Here is a 19945-nt window from a genome sequence, read left to right as displayed (position 1 = left end):
TAAAAACATTATTTACTATGCTTGGCATAACTGGGCATGCTTAATAAAATAAATAAAATGATAAAACATTCAATTTTTTTTTTACTAATCAAAGTACCTAATTTTATACAATTTGCACTCAACTTTTAATGTTAGTAATAGAAACAATGAAATTATTTTACTTCTTGATACTTAAGACTTGTGTGTTGCACGTGATACTCCAACACATGCACTACAAGATTTTCGTCATCAATATGACGGTCTTGGCGTCTTATATGTTATGTTCCCGTTTTAAATCAAGTCCTACTTGCTCAAATGAAAACAGGTAAAGACAATGAACAGATGGTTCACGAAAAAGGAATACAAAAAGCCAATAACAACACTGACATATCAACCTCGTTTGTAATGAAAGAAATACAAATTTTAAAAATGACATACCACTTTTTAGTTATATATGCAAAAGTTAAAAATTATACTTACAATTGACCAGGAAGTATTAGTTTTAGAAATATTTTATGTGTGCTTTTTGGATCAACTTCACTACATTTTTTTCTTCTTGCATATGTATAATTTTAGCTTTAGAGTAAAACCAAAATCTACTAACTGCTCTCTTTTTGTCTTTGGAATAATTATTTCAGATCATCATGTTATTCATTTTTTGATCATTTTGTGTAGCCTAGGATTTATTGAGCTGCTGAAAGCATATCTCTTTTCTCTAGCACTTAGGCCTTTGTACTGTAGTTTAAAACACATGACTGTGTTTTCATTGTACAACTGAAAGGTAAAAATATAGTCAAAAGAATTGCTGGTGAAATGTCAACATTATTTTATACATTTATATTAACTGTCATGTGAAAGCCATGTTTTTAAGCTTAGAATTCAACAAATAAATTGCCAATTTTGTTCAGTTTTCTTTACCAGATAAGAAATTACTGCCTAGAAGAAATTTATAAGGCAAGATATTAGAACTCTTAATGTGATTTCTTAAGGAAATGCTAACAGGAATAGGCGCAAAGGTGCAGAGCCCAGTGAATTTGATTTTTTGTTTTTAATAGGATCTTTGGTTAGTTATCACCTAAATGTAATCTAGCATAGCAATTTCATGAGTGTTCTTTTATAAATGTAGTAATTTAAGTTCTTTAATGTTCATTAGTCTTAGTCACTGGTTTTTGAGGTTAGCCTGTTTCACTTAATGACTTGTATTATGTGATTAAACATTATATGCATCCAAGATGAGCTGTCCATGCTGAAGACTGAAAGAGCTGATACTGCAAGTTACGTTTGATTTTAGGCAGATGGTTATATCAGTTGTGATAACTGTTCTGTGACTTGTTTAATCTTAGGACAAAATTGAGACAGTTTTTCTTTAAGTTAAAAAACTTAGAAGTTTGTTCATTTTTTGCTACTTTTATGGGTATAAGTTATAACTTCAGTTTTAGTACTTTGACTTTTCCCCATTAGACATTATTCATACTATGCACCGTGCACTGAGCTTCTGGCTACAGTCATGTGGAGGAGAGGCAAGACACTTAAAATCTGTTTTGGCACTATAAAATTATCTATGCAACAAAGACAGTATTCCGTTCAAGAAAATCATAAAGACACAAATATCTTAATAACTAGCAACAAAAGACTAGTGTGAAACCAAAGTTTCTATTGTATTAAAGCTAATGGAACTTTGACTGAATTAAACCAGACAAGCCTTTATAGCTACCCATGTGAAAAGTCTGAATGTATTGTGTTGATATGCACTGCTGATAGTAAAGATATCTTGATAAGTTTTTACTTTTCTAGTGGGCAGCTGCAATGGAACTACTTTGAAGTGATTAACATTTAAATTAAATCCTTCTATGTCCTAATGTATTATAAAGCAAAGCCAGATGCATTTTACTTGTAAACTATAGGATATTTACATATAAACTGTATATAATTTAAATTTCATGTATAACTCATCACGTCCTCTTTCCTTTAAAATATCCCTTAACAACAAAAGCACCTTCATAATTTGGTCACAGCTGGTCTTTACATTTTATGTTAGTTTTATAAGTCACCTCTAATTTACTTTACCTAGTAGACCTAAGTTAATGCATTTTCCTTTTTATTCATTTCCCCTTTACTTACTGAAACTGGGCTGTTATTGAAGAATTTAGCAGTTAAGTGTGTTTGGCTCACAGTAGTTTCAACATTCTCTCTCTCTCTTTTTTTAATATCCAGAAAAAGTCCCAGACTCTCCAGAAAATGAGCTGAAATCCAGATGGGAAAACCTATTGGGTCCTGATTATGAAGTAATGGTATGTTAAAATGCTCTAATAAAAAACAGTCATGTCTCATTTCACATCAAGTTTCTAACAGTACGATCCAAAGAAATGTCAAAGAATAGCCAGCCTGCCTTTATTTTTCCTTCCTGCCTTTCTTCCCTAGTGGATCAATCAATTGATTTTTTTCCCCCTGTCTTTAGCATTTTAAGCAGTAAGAATAATTAAGGACTGCACACAAACTTCAGTTAACATTAGGAGACACTCAGTTCATGTTGAAACCATTTAAGTCGACAATAGACAGAAAACTGTTAGGAGAGAGAGGGCTTGCCTTTAAATTTATAACCTGTATCAGCTGCTTAAAATTGCTGGCATTTTTATGATTGCTTTTATGATCTGTTTGTTTTATTGTACACTGAAAGGACTGTGGATATTAGTCCTATGTTTCACAAAGAATCTTACAGTTTTATGTGAAAAATGAAAGAATGATTATCAAATATATTTGGAAGAACAGGAAGTAATTTAGGTTAGGTATAAGTTTATAGTGCCAGTGGTCCATTAGACTTCCTTTCACCTGCTGTTAGATTCATTGAGTAAGGGACTGATTACATTTCCCCATATGAATCCACATGAAGGCAGAAGGTTGTGCTTAGACAAGCCTCTACAGTATTCACTAAATGTATTAGTAATAAAATATTCTTTTAAATTTCTACTCTCATTCACATTTTCTTACATATGTTTATAATTAGTACTTGTTGGCTGGTTGGAGATTTTTTAAATCTTTTTGGTTTAGATTACCCAGCCACTATCTGTTTTCACAAAATTTTCAGTGTCATTAAGATGAGTCAATACAATTCACACTTTCTCTTGGTAACTTTATGCCTGTGTGTCAGTTCTCATGAGCTGCTGTTTCTTTGCTTCATAGATTTCGAATATGGTTATTAGGCTGTCACCTAGCAAATGGCCTTTCCTACTTATCTTAGTGGTTTGATATTCAAATAAATCTGCTGTACCAGTATTTACAAATGGCCAGTTTTATGATGGGCTCTTTTTTTTGTTAAAAACATTTTTTTGGCTGGGTAGAGTAGCTCACACCTGTAATCCCAGCACTTTGGGAGGCCAAGAAGGGTGGATCACTTGAGGTCGGGAGTTTGAGACCAACCTGGCCAACATGGTGAAACCTTGTATCTACTAAAAATACAAAAATTAGCTGGGTGTGATAGTGGGCACCTGTAATCCCAGCTACTCAGGAGGCTGAGGCAGAAGAATTGCTTAACCCGGGAGGCGGAGGTTGTGGTGAGCCGAGATGGTGCCACTGCACTGCAGCTGGGCAAAAGAGGGAGACTCCACCTCAAAAACAAAACAAAACAAAAAACAAAAAAACATTTTTTTGAGAGACAGGGTCTTGCTCTGTTGCCCAGGCTGGAATGCAGTGGTACAATCATAGTTCACTGCAGCTTCAACTTTCTGGGCTCAAGTGATCTCCCACCTCAGCCTCCTGACTGGCTGGAACTACAAGCATGAGCCACCGTGCTCGCTTAATTTTTCAAATTTTTTTAGAGATGGTGTCTCGCTGTGTTGCCCAGTCTGGTCTCTAACTCCTGGGCTCAAGTGATCCACCCTGCTTGTCCTCCCAAAGTTCTGGGATTACAAACATGAGCCACTGCCAGCCTTCTGTTAAAATTTTATTCTCCTTATAATTAAACTTTTAAATTTCATTTATTTATTACATGGTGAGGTCATAACAGACAAATTATAAAGAGGAGACAGAATTTGAAGTTGGAAATTTAAAGTGACAGCTATCCATTAAAAGTTGTAGCATCTTGTACCGAGGAATGGTTGGCGGAAAGAAGCTAGGCATGATGGAGAATGAATGAATGCATGTACTCCAATAGTTCTTATTTTGTTAAAAAACTTTCTTACAGGATCTGCTTATCTGAAATGCAGTACTTTCAGAAGCTATAGTTGGGTCATTGTTTAACTTCTCCCTTCCCGCCAGATGCATCATATTTTATTAACAAGTTACAGATGCAAATCATCAGTAACATACTTTTGCTTGCAAGGAATTCACTTCTGTGGATGTCCACCATTGAAGCTTAGAACAATAGTTTTAGGCCAGGATTAAAAGCTTTAAGTATTCCATGAGCTTTCCACCAGGGACCAGGTCTTTCTGTTTATGTCTTTGCCAGCTATTTCTCCTGGGGAAATGGTTTGAGCTTGTTGTGGAAAGTCAGATGCTTTAGTTTTTCCAAACACATCTGACTTTACTGACCTTGCAAATTTTGTTTTGAGGCTTGAATTTGAAAGTAAAAATGGCCATATTTTTGATTTTGTCAAAAGAATAAAATTTTTATGCATTCAGGATAATGGAGGATTATATTAAAATTTTAGGGATCATGGATTTTTAAAAATAGTATATATATTTGCCCTTCACCTTCTGTTCAATTTATGCAATTTAGGAAAAAAGACTGTTGTGGAGAACAACAACAAAAAAATCAAATGTACTCTGAAATTTCACATTATGTGTTATAGATTTCAAAAATATAAGAAAGGTATTAGAATGTAGGTCAAATAGAGTTATTAATATATAGGTTTTACAGATATTTTCAGAAAATGTAGGAAGAAATACAGTTATGCTTTTACAAATATTGGAAATTTTTTTTGTAAATTTAGGTTGCTACTTTGGACACACAGATTGCAGATGATGCTGAGTTACAGAAATATTCAAAGGTAAGCATTTTTTATAACAAAGTTAACAGTTTATTTTTTTTAAGAGATAGGGTCTCACTATGTTGTCCAGGTTGCTCTCAAACTCATAGGCTCAAGTGATCCTCCCGTGTTTGCCTCCCAAAGTGTTAGGATTACAGGTGGAGCCACTGAACTCGGCCCATTTTTTATCGTTTGAAGAACTTTCTTTAAATTCTTGCTGAAGAAACTAAATTAGTGCTGTGACCTAGAGTTTTCAGAATTTAGTCTTGCATGTTTCCTGGATATGTGATGGGTCTCACTGTTATGAAAGATGATGCCTGGAAAGAACACGGGATCCCTATGTCACGTCCAGAAGCCAAAACCCAGGTTTGACTCCTTTGCCCACATTAGAGGTAGTATGCAGAGTAACACTGTGCAGTGTTAGCTTTTCAGATATTATAAGAAGTCCTTTAATAAATGTTTCCTAAAAATCAAGACCCAGGAATACAGGCTTCAGGTTCAGATGTTCAAGAAAAGAAAAGTGGTTTATCTTCGGAGTGTAGGCAGTGGTTGTTCTTGAACTGAAAACATTTTTGGTAAGCTTTATTTCTATTGGCAAGGTGCCAGAAGACAACTTCTACAGTTTTTTTCCCAACATTTTTTAGTGTCCTGTCACTAAACATTCCCCTCTGGATAAGCAGAGGCCAGGGCAATTGAAACTTAGAGAAGCCTTGTAGGTGGCCTCCTCAACAATTGATAAGAAAGGAAAGATGTTCTTGCCTGAGTGGTTTCAAAAGTTATACTGTAATTCTGCGCGGGATATAAGTGCTGAGCCTACCTTAAACTTTTCTGTCACATGCAGTTTTAAGAATGTATTTTCTTTTCTTTTTTCTTTTTTTTTTTTTTTTGAGACAGAGTTTCACCCTTGTTGCCCAGGCTGGAGTGCAGTGGCACAATCTTGGCTCACCACCGCACCTCTCCCGGGTTCAAGCGATTCTCCTGCCTCAGCCTCTCTAGTAGCTAGGATTACAGGCATGCACCACCATGCCCGGCTAATTTTGGATTTTTAGTAGAGACGAGGTTTCTCCCTGTTGGTCATGCTGGTCTCCAACTCCTGACCTCAGGTAATCCGCCCGCCTTGGCCTCCCAAAGTGCTTGGAATACAAGCGTGAGCCACAGCGCCCGGCTAAAAATTTATTTTCTGCGTCCCATGAAGGTTTCATAAGAAGTTGAAAAGTCTTTTGATAGTGCTACATTTTCTTCTTGGTTGAATGTTTGTAATCAATATTTATCTTCCATGATTTTATGCTATGTGTGCCATAATTTTATAGGTTTGAATTTTCTTTTCTTTCTTTTTTTTTTTTGCAACGGAGTCTTGCTCTGTCACCCAGGCTGGAGTGCAGTGGCATGATCTCAGCTCATTGCAACCCCCGCCTCCTGGGTTCAAACGATTCTCCTGCCTCAGCCTCCTGAGTAGCTGGGACTTACAGACATGTGTCATCACCCCCGGCTAATTTTTTTCTTTTTTTTTTTTTTTTTTTTGAGACGGAGTCTTGCTCTGTCCCCCAGGCTGGAGTGCAGTGGCGCGATCTCGGCTCACTGCAAGCTCCGCCTCCCGGGTTCACGCCATTCTCCTGCCTCAGCCTCCCAAGTAGCTGGGACTACAGGCACCCGCCAACACGCCCGGCTAATTTTTTGTATTTTTAATAGAGACGGGGTTTCACTGTGTTAGCCAGGATGGTCTCGATCTCCTGACCTCGTGATCCGCCCGCCTCGGCCTCCCAAAGTGCTGGGATTACAGGCTTGAGCCACCGCGCCCGGCAATTTTTTTCTTTTTTAAGTAGAGATGAGGTTTCACCATGTTGGTCAGGCTGGTCTCGAACTCCTGACCTCAGGTGATCCACCTGCCTCGGCCTCCCAAAGTGCTGGGATTACAGGCTTGAGCCACCGCGCCCGGCAATTTTTTTCTTTTTTAAGTAGAGATGAGGTTTCACCATGTTGGTCAGGCTGGTCTCGAACTCCTGACCTCAGGTGATCCACCTGCCTCGGCCTCCCAGAGTGCTGGGATTATAGGCATGAGTCACCACGCCTGGTCAGGTTTGAATTTTCAAGGCTGACACTTGAGAGGCTTTCTTCCCTTCCCAGTTTACCTGCATCTTGTGTCACTTCATCATTGTGACTGTGTCAACCAACCGACCAAGCTTTCCTCAGATGTACAAAATCTGAGGAAAATACAAAAAGCAATATGGCTTATCTTGTAGTTTGATTTTAAATTATTTACAAAGTCAGATTAGAGTAGTGACTAAATATTAATGCCATCTCAATATATTAAGAGGGATTTAATTCAAAGTGAGAGTAAGAAATACAAATACAAAGCTGGGCATGTTGGCTCACGCCTGTAATCCCAGCACTTTGGGAGGCCGAGGTGGGCAGATCACGAGGTCCAAAGTTCGAGACCAGCCTGGCCAACATAGTGAAACCCTGTCTCTACTAAAAATACAAAAATTAGCCGGGCATGGTGGCATGCACCTGTAGCCCCACCTACTTGGTAGGCTGAGGGAGGAGAATTGCATGAACCCAGGAGGCGGAGGTTGTGGTGAGTCGAGATCGTGCCACTGCACTCCAGCCTGGGCAACAGAGCGAGACTCCGTCTCAAAAAACAAAAACAAAAACAAAGAAAACATAGTGAAACCCTATCTCTACTAAAAATACAAAAAAATTAGCCAGGTGTGGTGGTGGGCGCCTGTAATCCTAGCTAGTCGGGAGGCTGAGGCAGGAGAATCACTTGAACCCGGGAGGCGGATGTTGCAGTGAGCCGAGAGTGTGCCATTGCACTCCAGCCTGGGCAACAAGAGGGAAACTCCATCTCAAAGACAAACACCTTATCAAGCTTCATTTGTTATTAATTACTGCATTATAGTGTACTCATTACATGGATTCTAGAACCAAACTGCCTGAGTTCAAATTCTGGCTTATGCAGAATTTCATAGCTGTGTAATCTTAGAAAATGATCTAAAGTCCATGTCTCAGTTTTTTGTATGTAAAGAGGAAATATTAATACCTGCCTCACAGATTTATACAGGAATTAACTATATGATGCTTAATATTGTACCTGCCTCATAGATTTATATAGGTATTTTAACTATAATATGCCTATAATAGTTGCAAACACATAGTAGGCTCTTGTTTTTTGAGACGGAGTTTTGTTCTTACTGCCTAGGCTGGAGTGCAATGGTGCGATCTTGGCTCACTGCAACCTCCGCCTCCCGGGTTCAAGTGATTCTCCTGCCTCACCCTCCCAGGTAGCTGGGATTATAGGTGCCCACCACCACACCTGGCTAATTTTTTCTATTTTTAGTAGAGATGGAGTTTCACTATGTTGGCCAAGCTGGTCGCAAACTCCAGCCCTCAGGTGAAGCCTTGGCCTCCTAAAGTGCTGGGATTACAGGTGTGAACCACTGTGCCCGGCCAGGCTCTTATTATTATTTTTATTATTATCATATAAGTCAGTGTTGCATGAAATTGCTCTTTAATTTACACTAAACTCTTAGATATTTTCTGTTTAACTGTCTTCCAGTTCACTAAACATCCTGTGCCTAATCGGCTGCTAAAGCCCATCTATTAAGTCCTTAATTTTAGTTATTTATCTAGTATGGAATTTTCATTTTATTTCTTTTTAGATTATAACTCTCCAGCTAAATTCCCAATGTAAAAAAAAATCTAGGCTGGACACGGTGGCTCATGCCTGTAATCCCAGCACTTTGGGAGGCCAAGGCGGGTGGATCACAAGGTCAGGAGATCAAGGCCATCCTGGCTAACACAGTGAAACCCCATCTCTACTAAAAATACAAAAAATTAGCCGGGCGTGGTGGTGGGTGCCTGTAGTCCCAGCTACTTGGGAGGCTGAGGCAGGAGAATGGCGTGAACCCAGGAGGCGGAGCTTGCAGTGAGCTGAGATCACGCCACTGCACTCCAGGCTGGGCGGCAGAGCGAGACTCCGTCTCAAAAAAACAAAACAAAACTATATTTTTCATCTATTTCTGTATTTGCCATCTTTTCCTCTATTTCTTCAACATGTTAACCATAGCTTATAAATTACTTAAAGTAATTCCAATATCTGGATCAACTTTGGATCTGTTTCTGTCGTTTAATGTTTTGTCTTTTTGTTTGGGTGTATCTCTTGTCATGCCAAAATTTGATTAAATATCTGATAACTATAAAAGCCTTCAGATAATATCAGTTATCTCTGTCCAGAGAGGTCTTACCCTGCCTGCTAATGTGGTGACAGAGGGAGGGGAGGGAATAGAGAGAGAGAGAGAGAGAGAGAATGTGAGTGAGTCAGAGAGAGCGAGAGAGAGAGAGAAAGTGTGTGTGTGTGTGTGTGTGTGTGTATGTGTGTGTGTGGTGGGTGCTCATCTTAGAGACAGGGCAGAGGTACAGTAGTTCTGGTAAGATTCAGACTACCTCTGATTTGCTTCACTTTTAAGACACAGCCTTGGCCAGGCACAGTGGCTCACGCCTGTAATCCTAGCATTTTGGGAGGCCGAGGCAGGAAGATCACCTGAGGTCAGGAGTTCAAGACCAGCCTGGGCAACATGGTAAAACCTCGTCTCTCCTAAAAATACAAAAATTAGCCAGGCATGGTGGTGGGTGCCTGTAATCCCATCTACTTGGGAGGCTGAGAAGGGAGAATCACTTGAACCTGGGAGGCAGAGGCCTCAGTGAGCCGAGATTGTGCCACTGCACCCCAGCCTGGGCAATACAGCAAGATTCTGTCAAAAAAAAAAAAAAAAAAAACGCACAGCCTCCGGGGTAATCCACAAAAGACCCTGGGGTGTTTACCAGTCCTCTTATACTGGTGGAACCTGAACTCTAATCTTCTCTCCTTAGTAGTGTGGGCTGCTGAAATACTTGCTTTGCTTTTCCGAGATTTCCTGATTAGCTTTTTAGCCCCCTGTGTCATATTGCTTTAGAACTCAGGATATGTCCTTGCAGGGAAGTCCTGCCCTGATCAGGCTCCATTCATCACGTGGTTCAGCTTTACTTGTCTGTCCTCCCACATTCAAAGCCTAAGACCCTGAATCATCTTTTATAATAAGTAAAAGACAGCAAGGAAAAAAGGCCCAAAGCACACTTTGTGTACATTTTTAAAGAGTGTGATTCTCTTTCTCTAGGCAGAAGATGTTCTTTCTCATTCTCACTCCTTAGTTCTCTGCCTCCACTCTTACTGTGTCGTCTTTCCTGATCGACCTCTATGGAATGTACATATACATATATACACATACATACACACATATATATATTTGTACTCAGTAACTCTGGTATAAATGGGCAGAAGGGCTTTGAGTTGAACACACTTTCAGAACCACCTTATAAAAACTCACTAGTACATTTGGCTGTTCATTCATTCATCAAATATGTATTATATGTACTCTGTGCTAGGTCCGCTACTGGTTGCTTGGGTTCCAGAAAAGAACAAAGCAGAAAGAAAAATTTCCATCCTATAGAACTTATATTTTAATGGGAGGAGGCCAAAAATAAGCAAGTTGTACCATATAAGTGATATGTGCCATGGAGAATATTAAGGCAGGGAACATAGGAAATTCAGAAGTGGGGGTTTGTTTGCAAGTTTAGATAGGTTGGTCAGGGAAGGCTTAAGAAAGTAACATTTGATGAAATGCTTTTGGAGGTACTAACTGGCATAATTTTTCTTCTAAATAATATGAACAATAATAATTGTGTTGTAGAAGACTAAAGAGAAATAATATTTCATATATACCTTAATTAATGTAGCTTAGTGCCAAGATATAAGAAATGGCCAATAAATGGTAGTTTTGTTTCCCAGTTATATGCCTCTAGCACTTTTAGACTGAACTTTCAAAGGCCTTTTTCTTTTAATATGCTTTAAAAAACATTTAATTAATTGAAATTTTGTTGTGGCAAAAAGTTGCTTTTCTTGTTTCCCTATTTTTTTCACTGGAAGAAAAAGAGTCACCCAAAATTACGTTATTCTCTTTTTTTTTTTTTTTTTTTTTTGAGATGCAGTCTCGCTCTGTTGCCCAGGTCGGAGTGCAATGGCACCATCTTGGCTCACTGCAACCTCCGCCTCCCGGGTTCAAGCAATTTTTCAGCCTCAGCCTCCCGAGTAGCTGGGATTACAGGCACCTGCTATCATGCCCAGCTAATTTTTGTATTTTTGTAGAGACGGGGTTTCACCGTGTTGGCCAGGCTGGTCTTGAACTCCTGATCTCAGGTGATCCGCCCACCTTGGCCTCCCAAAGTGCTGGGATTACAGGCGTGAGCCACCATGCCCGGCCGCATTATTGTCTTTACATATTTAGTTGTTAGCTACATATTTATGTATTTGCAGTCAGTATTGCCTGCCTTTTGTTCAGTGTGTGTGTGTGCGCGCGCATGCGCGTGTGCGTATGTGGGATAGAAGGGGTGTGTAGTTTTTCCATGTAACATTATCATATATTTTTACATTTTTCTACATTAATTTCTTACTTATTAAATGTCCATAGAATTTTTCTTCATTTTGATCAGCTATGATTTTTAAAAATCCTCTTATAATTGGAAATTTGCATCTTAATTCAGTAGCTACTAATTTCTCCCTACAATATGTAAGGGAGATTTTAACTAACCAGTCAAAACCGATTTTACAGACAGGAGGATAGTAAAGGTTGCCTAGGTTGAATGACTTGACCGAAATTATACAACTAGATCATAGCAGAGGCAGGTTGTAGCTTAGAATGCATTCATCCATTCCTGAACTATTAACTGAGCTCCTACTCTATGCCAGACACTGTGCTACCATCTGTGGGAAGCAAAATGGAAAGGGTCCTTGCTCTCATAGAGCTTAGATTCTGCGATTGTATAGGGGCATGGTAATAAGTAAAAAATAACTTGATAAGATACTTGTAGATTGTAAGAAGTGCTGCAAATGAATAAACAGTAAGTTGAGCATAACTGGGGTGGGGGACACTTTAGAGGGAGCCAGGGAAAGCCTTTCTGAGCCCAGGCTTGAAGGATAAAAATGTGGAAAAGAGGAGCAGCAAGTACAGTGGCTCTGCTGTGGGAAAGGGCTCGCGTGTTGGGGGAATAGAAGTTGTTTCTTTCAGAGTGTCTGGGTCAAACTAAGTGAAGAGCAGAATATTGTTAAATGATGCTGGAGAGGAAGACTAGATGTTAAAGGGCCCCTTGGGAGCCCCGGTGATATGTATGGACTTCATCCTCAGTCACAGGTAACACCAGTGGGAGGTTTTGAGCAGGGTTTTTTCTATGATCTGAGGTCCAGGCTGGAGGTTTTTCCTCTGTCTCATCAGCTTTCTGATTAGAACAATTATGTTTCTATGGGTCTAGCTGCTTTTAGATGGTTGCCATTCCATGGCCACCACTCTTGAAGGGATGATTCCAGGAGCATCTACATGACTGGGAGGGGTGGTTTATGCATATAATCCCAGCACTTTGGGAGGCTGAGGCAGAGGATCTCGAGGCCAGGAGTTTGAGACTAACCTGGTCAACAGAGGGAAACCCTGTCTCTGTATTTTAAGAAAAGAAGCATCTTCATATATTATGGGCTAATGTTAATAGATAAGATTTTCTTCTGAGGTGGGTGGAGTTGTGGAGAAAGAGGGAGGTGAAAGCTATTTACAGTGACTTAAGCATTAGCTGCACTGCTTCTAGGAAGCTGTTAATCATGACACAAGAGCAGTTTTCCCGCATCTAGGGAGACTTGCACTTTTAGGGATGGCTTTCTTGGCAAGTGTTTACTATTAAGATAATCACAGCCTTATGAGGGAGAAGCATTAAGCTCATTCTAGTGACCTTTCTGCTGGCCATCAATTGTAATATGAAGTGAGCATCAGTAATATCACTTGTGTGGGAAACAAAAACACCAGGTCCTGCTCTCTGGTTTTGACAAAACAGATGACAAATTTAACTTTATTTCTCTCTTGAATTACATTTCCTGACCCAGAGAACATTAAAATATGGTTTCTCCCCAACCACTTTATACTGAACAAATATAATTTTTAAGGCAAGTGGGATGTACTGGGCTTTCCAAGAGTTATAGTGGATGTTACTGTTCAGTTACGAGGGCCGGTTCTTTGCTTTAAATATATTTTCTTCTATATTTCTAATAGTAACCTGTATTGGTCAGCAAGCATTTTCCCCTTCCCATTTTTAATATGGGAAACTTGACTGTCAGGCAGGTAAAGTAACTTGCCCAAGATCATATGCAGCTAGTAAGGGGGTGGAATTAGGAAACAAATCACGTGCTTGCTTAGGCAGCACATATACTAAAATTGGAATGATACAGAGAAGATTAGCATGGCCCCTGTGCAAGGATGACACACAAATTCGTGAAGTGTTCCAGAACTATTAAAAAATAAATTTATAAAAAAATTTTCAAAAAAAGAAACAAATCAAGGGTTATCTGGCTTCTAAGCTTGCATCATTCTTTTTTCTTCTTTTAAATTTTAAATAGATAATATATGGGCAAGACATACAATTTAAAAGGTATAGAAATATGTACTGCAAAAGGTGATTTTTTTTCTCCCACCCCAGTCCTCTCATCCACAGAAGCAATGCTGTTACCAGTTCTCAAGGATGTAATTTTATACTTTGCTGCTCTCTTTTTAAGTGGAGAACGTTAAGACACAGAATCAACTATAGTAGCAGTGGTTACCTGATAGTGCAGGTGGCGTATCAGAAACATCAGAGGAGCTTTTTCAAAATACACATGCCCTATTTTGTTCCTCCTTGCTGATACTCTGATTCTGTAGGTTTGGGGTAAGGTTCCTAAAGGGAATTTTGATTCCTTTCTTGCCTCAGGCTGTAGAGAATTATTATTCAGATATTGCTAAAATGCCTAATATGTGTTCTAGAAGGATATTACTTCCTCAAGACAGATGGAGGCTTATTGGAAGGATGGCATTTGAACTATACTCTGAAGAATAGATTTGGAGTACAAATGAGTACAATGAGTATTTCAGGTGAAGGCACTACCGTGAACATAGGTAGGGGGAGAAAGCCAAATGCAAAGTGTTAGTTCAAGTATCAAAAATTCAGATATATCACATGGGCCAGGCAGGAAACATAAATTATATACAAAATGCTAAATAGCAACTGATGTTTGACCTTAATATTAGGTGACTGAAGAGAACTTTCAATTTACTACTGTACAACAGAGTACCTGTTACACATTTTTTGAACATTCTGAATTAAAATTTTGGAAGGGACCGGGAGCAGTGACTCACGCCTGTAATCCTAGCACTTTGGGAGGCCGAGGTGGGTGGATCACCTGAGGTCAGGGGTTCGAGACCAGCCTGACCAACATGATGAAACCCCATCTCTACTAAAAATACAAAAATTAGCCGGGCATGGTGGTGTGCACCTGTAATCCCAGCTGCTGGGGAGGTTAAGGCAGAATCACTTAAACTTGAGAGGCGGTGGTTGCAGTGAGCCGAGATCACACCATTGCACTCCAGCCTGGGCAACAAGAGCGAAACTCTGTCTCAAATAAAATAAAATAAAATAAAATTTTGGAAGGGTGAGAAAAACAAAACATAAATGAAGCTCTAATGGATCGATTGTTTTGTATAACCTCTGAGGGGGCACACCTAAGTTCGGAGGCCATCTTGCTTGTGGTTTCCCATTACTTTAAAACTTGTAGCCTCATTCTTGAAAAGTTTGTTTTTTATTTATGGTAAATTTAGTAACTCTCTAATCTTTAAACATAAATGGCTATTTAATACTTTGTGTATGAGAGTTACAAGAACCAATCATGGGTTCTTTCTGTTCTATTTTCTGTCAAGTTCAACATTTTTGGAAAATCCTTCCCCATCCCACTGACACCTTTTTGAAGCATTCCTTTCCAGAAGTTTCTTCTCCCCCTGAAGCAATATCATTTATATTCCTACTTAAGCATTTTGATATCCTGTTATAGTATCCTAAAAGTAAAGCTTTGAGCAAAATGAATGGGCTGTAGTTTGTTTCATGATAGGTCTCACCACTTGTGGGCAGAAGGCCTCAAGCCTTCTTGATCTCATTTGATCTTCATTTTTGCACTGACAGTAAAGCACACAATGGCCACGCTTCCCTTGAATGCATTTCCTTGTATCCTTTACTTATATTAGGATCATGAAAATCCTGTTGCTCATTAACTTTGTCAGTTTAAATAGAACCCCTCACAAAGCACGTTGAATAAGCATCAAAAAGCATGACATGCAGTGTGTGTGAAGGCACCAATCATCTGTTTCACTCACTGTCATTTCAGCACTTTCTGCTAAGAACTCTGCATACTGAAAGGGGTGGACAACTAAAACAGACAGATGAAATGCTTGATTTGTTTAGTTGCTAAATGCAGCTGGGACAGGTAATTAAACAGTCCTGCTCCCGCAGAGAAGCCTGCAGCAATGTAACATGAAATCTTAGTAACTCAGCTGTACTCAGATTTAGATTCAGAACTAATATTAGGTAGGCATCCTTCAGATTGACAGATTTCATAAACATCATTTCTGGTTTATTTGTTCAGCCTAATTGAAGATAGAGCTTGTTTTGTTCACCATTTAAGTTTTCTAGGGAGCATGTGGTGTTTACAGATACCTAGGGGAATAGCCTAGAAGGCACAGCCCACGTGTGGAGGGCACGGGATGACATGGGTGAGCCTCTGTGAATCCTGACTCCAGCTGTTCCATGGAGGTGGGAATGGGGGTCATCATATGAATAGATGTGGATTGGGACCAGTTCTTGCCTTAACCCTTTTATCTTGTATGAGGGCATATTATTATGTAAGTAGCAAAGATCTCTGTGTACAGCAGGATCTTTGTTTTAATTTGGGCACTTATTTCTATGCAGAAGTTGTTACCACCATTTACTCATTTGCTCAAACCAGAAATTTAGCAATTATCCTTTTTGCTCACCTCCCACAGCCATCCCCCAGTAGGCTTTTTTGTGGGGCTGACTCACTGTTATCCCTCAAGTCTCACCTTAAGTGTCCCCTTCAGTGTGGAGCCTGCTCTGACCAACTTTCCAAAATGGCCTCCACTAGTGGGGCTCTGATATCATAACCCTGATTCCTTGCAGCATTTAACACAATTAGTAACTGCTTGTTTGTTTTTCACACAATGGTCACACATTCCTTGGATGCATTTCCTTATATTCTTTGCCTATCATATCAGGACTGTGATAATCCTGCTGCTTGTTGATTGGTTGTTTATTTATGTATTTGCTTTGTCTACTTACCTTTTTGCCTATTTATTATCTGTCTGCCATGCTAGATGTTAGTTCTAGGAGGGCAAAGACTTCATCCTGTATTTCCAGCTCATAGCCCAATGCCTTGCACACAGTTTATACCCTGTACATATATGCTGGATATCATGTCCGAACTATATTATAAATCAGTGGTATGCTGGTAAGTTTCTAGCTCTCAAAAGCAGCATGGGGCGGCAGGTGGCGGTGGGGGGATGCGGGTGGGAAGGCAGCTCTAATTTGTAGCATGTACCAATATCTGTGGTGTAAATACTCCCACCATGGCAGATATAAAGCTACCAAAATGGCGTCACTGATCGGTGAGCTGAAAGGCAATGCACAGTAGTGCTTCATTGCTGCAGGCTTCTCTGTAGGAGTAAGACTGTTTAATTACTTGTCCCACCTGCATTTAGCAGCTAACCAAATCAAGCACTTCATGTGTCTCTTTCAGTTATCCACCCCTCAGTATTCTTTGAGTTCTGATAGAGAGTGTTCCTCTCTGTACAGATGTAGTAGATATAAATCACTTCATGAACATAGACATTAGTAAAAAAGTGAAAAATAATTAGGAAGTAATGCATTTTGAGTACTTGTTATATTTATTTTTATTTTTTATTTTACTTTATTTAATTAATTAATTAATTTATTTTTTGAGATGGAGTCTCGCTCTGTCGCCCAGGCTGGAGTGCAATGGCGCAATCTCGGCTCACTGCAACCTCTGCCTCCTGGGTTCGAGGAATTCTCCTGCCTCAGCCTCCCAAGTAGCTGGGATTACAGGTGTGCCCCACCATGCTCAGCTAATTTTTATATTTTTAGTAGAGGCAGGGTTTCAGTTGGCCAGGCTGGTCTTGAACTCCTGACCTCAGGCAATCCACCCGTATCGGCCTCCCAAAGTGTTGGGATTACAGGCGTGAGCCACTGTGCCTGGCCTATTTATTTATTTATTTATTTAGAGACGGAGTTTCAGTCTTATTGCCCAGGCTAGAGTGCAATGGCTCAGTCTCAGCTCACTGCAACCTCTGCCTCCTGGGCTCAAGTGATTTTCCTGCCTTAGCCTCCTGAATAGCTGGGATTACAGGCATCTGCCACCACACTCAGCTAATTGTGTATTTTTAGTAGAGATGGGGTTTCTCCATGTTAGTCGGGCTGGTCTTGAACTCACTACCTCAGGTGATCTGCCCGCCTTGGCCTCCCAAAGTGTTGGGATTAAAGGTGTGAGCTACCACACCCGGCCTACATTTACTTTTATTTTTATTTTTATTTTATTTTTATTTTTTTTTGAGATGGAGTCTCGCTCTGTCGCTCAGGCTGGAGTGTGCAGTGGCGCAATCTCTGCTCACTGCAAGCTCCGCCTCCCAGGTTCACGCAATTCTCCTGCCTCAGCCTCTCCGAGTAGCTGGGACTACAAGCACCCGCCACCACGCCCGGCTAATTTTTTTTTGTATTTTTAGTAGAGACGGGGTTTCACCGTGGTCTCAATCTCCTGACCTCGTGATCCGCCCGCCTCGGCCTCCCAAAGTGCTGGGATTACAAGCGTGAGCCACCGCGCCCGGCCCGTTTATTTTTATTAATTGTAACTTTATATGGCTTAATTTTAAATAATAGCTGTGTTTAACAACTGGCTTGCAAAATCAGTGAAAATTTAACAGTCTGCTCTCAAGCCAGTATAAGCCCCAGCACCGCACTGGGGATGAGCTATGGTGGATTCACTGGCAACTCTCTGCCCTGTAGCATCTGGCTCATAAATAAGGAAGGAAGACAGTTGGCAGAGATGAGTGGTGAACTGTTAATACAGAAACATTTCTCTGAGAGCTTTTCCTCACCTCCTTTAGATGTCCTGCTACATGACACTAATATCTCCTTAGCTCTCCATACCCATGATTTGGTACAATGACAAGAGAATGAAGTGGCAACAGTGAGGAAGAAAGAAAGCACAGAGAGGGAACAGGAGGAAAAACTATCTTTATTTTTTTGAGGCAGAGTCTTGCTCTGTTGCCCAGGCTGGAGTGCAGTGGCACGATCTCGGCTCACTGCAAGCTCCACCTCCCGGGTTTACTTACGCCATTCTCCTGCCTCAGCCTCCCAAGTAGCTGGGACTACAGGCGCCTGCCACCATGCCCGGCTAATTTTTTTGTGTTTTTAGTAGAGACGGGGTTTCACCGTGTTAGCCAGGATGGTCTTGATCACCTGACCTCGTGATCCGCCCACTTCGGCCTCCCAAAGTGTTGGGATTACAGGCGTGAGCTATCGCGCCCTGCTGGAAAAACTATCTTAACCTTTCATTTACAGAGCTAGAACATCTTCTTGCCAGAGATGGTCGTAGATCCTGAAGTGCTTAGTGGTCAGGAGCACTTAATTTTCAGGAAATTATCCCAGGGCTAGAAGTCCCTCATGTGCGTGTTGAGGTCTTAGTCAGCCAGACTCCTTGCCACTTCACATTTGTCTGCATGTCTATAGTGAGACAGAAGTGAGCCTCAGATGTTGTCTGAAGGAAGGCCTGTGGCACTCTGGGGACTGAAAGCAGAAGACTGAGGGAGGTGGCAAGCTCAGGGATAGAGAATCACAGAAGAGGAAGACAGCCACATGGTGGATGCACTGCCACCCTGTGTAGGGTTTTCTCCTTATAAAATATAGTTCGAGGTAGGTCTGGTGTTTTTTAGGTATCAGACTATTGATACAGGAAATGTAAATCATCATGAGTACCATTTACCTTATTTGAGATTATAAGCCACAATGAGAAATCTTTAGTCTGTCTTTGAAAGTCAGGGGAATGGAGTTTGGTGAATGCCCTTGACCGTTACAACCAACAAAGATGAGTGCAACTGAGACATTCATCTCTTTACTCGACATTGGCTAGAGTTTCTCAGCCCTTGACTCGTATCTTAGCCTATATGAATCCTCACAGACCTAGAATGGATAAACGATTGCCTTTCCCAAATCGGAAATGTTTTCACTTAAGTTGGCTAGATGGAAAAGGACATTTTAAATGAGGCACTATTTTTCATGGATTAGTTTAAATAACATTTAATGAGCTCATGTTTAGTGCCAGGTACTGTTCCAGGGATGAAGTTATGAAGATTAAAGGTACAGACTCTGCATTCAGGTAAGGAGTGGAAGAGGGACAATCAAGAAACTAGGAATTCTCAACATGGCGAAACCTCGTCTCTACTAAAAATACAAAAAAAAATAGCCGGGCACTGCAGCGCACGCCTGTAGTCCCAGCTACTTGGGAACCTGAGGCATGAGAATTGCTTGAACCCGGGAGGTGGAGGTTACAGTGAGCTGAAATTGCACCACTATACTTCTGCACTCCAGCCTAGGCAACAGAGTGAGACTCTGTCTCAAAAAAAATAAAAAAGAAATTCTAAGCCCGGTATGTTGTGAGCTGTGATGGAGATGTACAGAGAGTGGTCTTGAACCCCAGATGGAGGCTTATGAACTCAGGGCTTCCTGCTGTGGCATTTAGTGTGAGTAGAAGTTAATTAGATAATAAAGAAAAGTTAGGATGTTCTAGGGGATGGGGAGTCCCATAGAAAAGTGAAACACAGCACATACACTGGGGACTACGGAAGTGTAAACTGCCTGGAGCTTAGAATTGAAGGTAAGACTGTATACATCTGTCTCCTCATTTCCAGGGAATCCGGAAGAAAAGAGAAGTGAGAACAAGATGACCAATGACTTCATAATTTTACCTGAAGCTAATTTTCCCATTATTGTCCTCTTTTAGGATTTTGGTGATCTAATTCAAGAGGTGGGGTTTTTCACTTCAA

The 19945-nt window shown here is 40.4% G+C and overlaps 1 protein-coding gene and 1 non-coding gene across 7 annotated transcripts in view; both read left to right on the top strand.

Moving 5' to 3' along the window:
* PATJ (PATJ crumbs cell polarity complex component) overlaps positions 1-19945 on the top strand; it is a 425559-nt gene that overhangs the window by 64323 nt on the left and 341291 nt on the right. For all 6 annotated transcript variants that reach the window (XM_055235148.2, XM_055235146.2, XM_063613334.1 and 3 more), the window contains exons 13-14: positions 2194-2270; positions 4908-4964. In XM_055235148.2, coding sequence (XP_055091123.1) covers positions 2194-2270; positions 4908-4964 — 134 coding nt within the window. The remainder of the gene's footprint in view (positions 1-2193; positions 2271-4907; positions 4965-19945) is intronic.
* LOC129459020 (U6 spliceosomal RNA) lies at positions 13199-13305 on the top strand. Its single transcript, XR_008649839.1, has one exon. It is a non-coding gene; the product is annotated as a U6 spliceosomal RNA (small nuclear RNA).

Source organism: Symphalangus syndactylus, chromosome 19 (genome assembly GCF_028878055.3).
Source record: "Symphalangus syndactylus isolate Jambi chromosome 19, NHGRI_mSymSyn1-v2.1_pri, whole genome shotgun sequence".
In the NCBI taxonomy this organism is placed as follows: domain Eukaryota; kingdom Metazoa; phylum Chordata; class Mammalia; order Primates; family Hylobatidae; genus Symphalangus; species Symphalangus syndactylus.
Note: the sequence above shows the minus strand (reverse complement) of the source record. Positions and strands in the feature narration are given on the sequence as shown.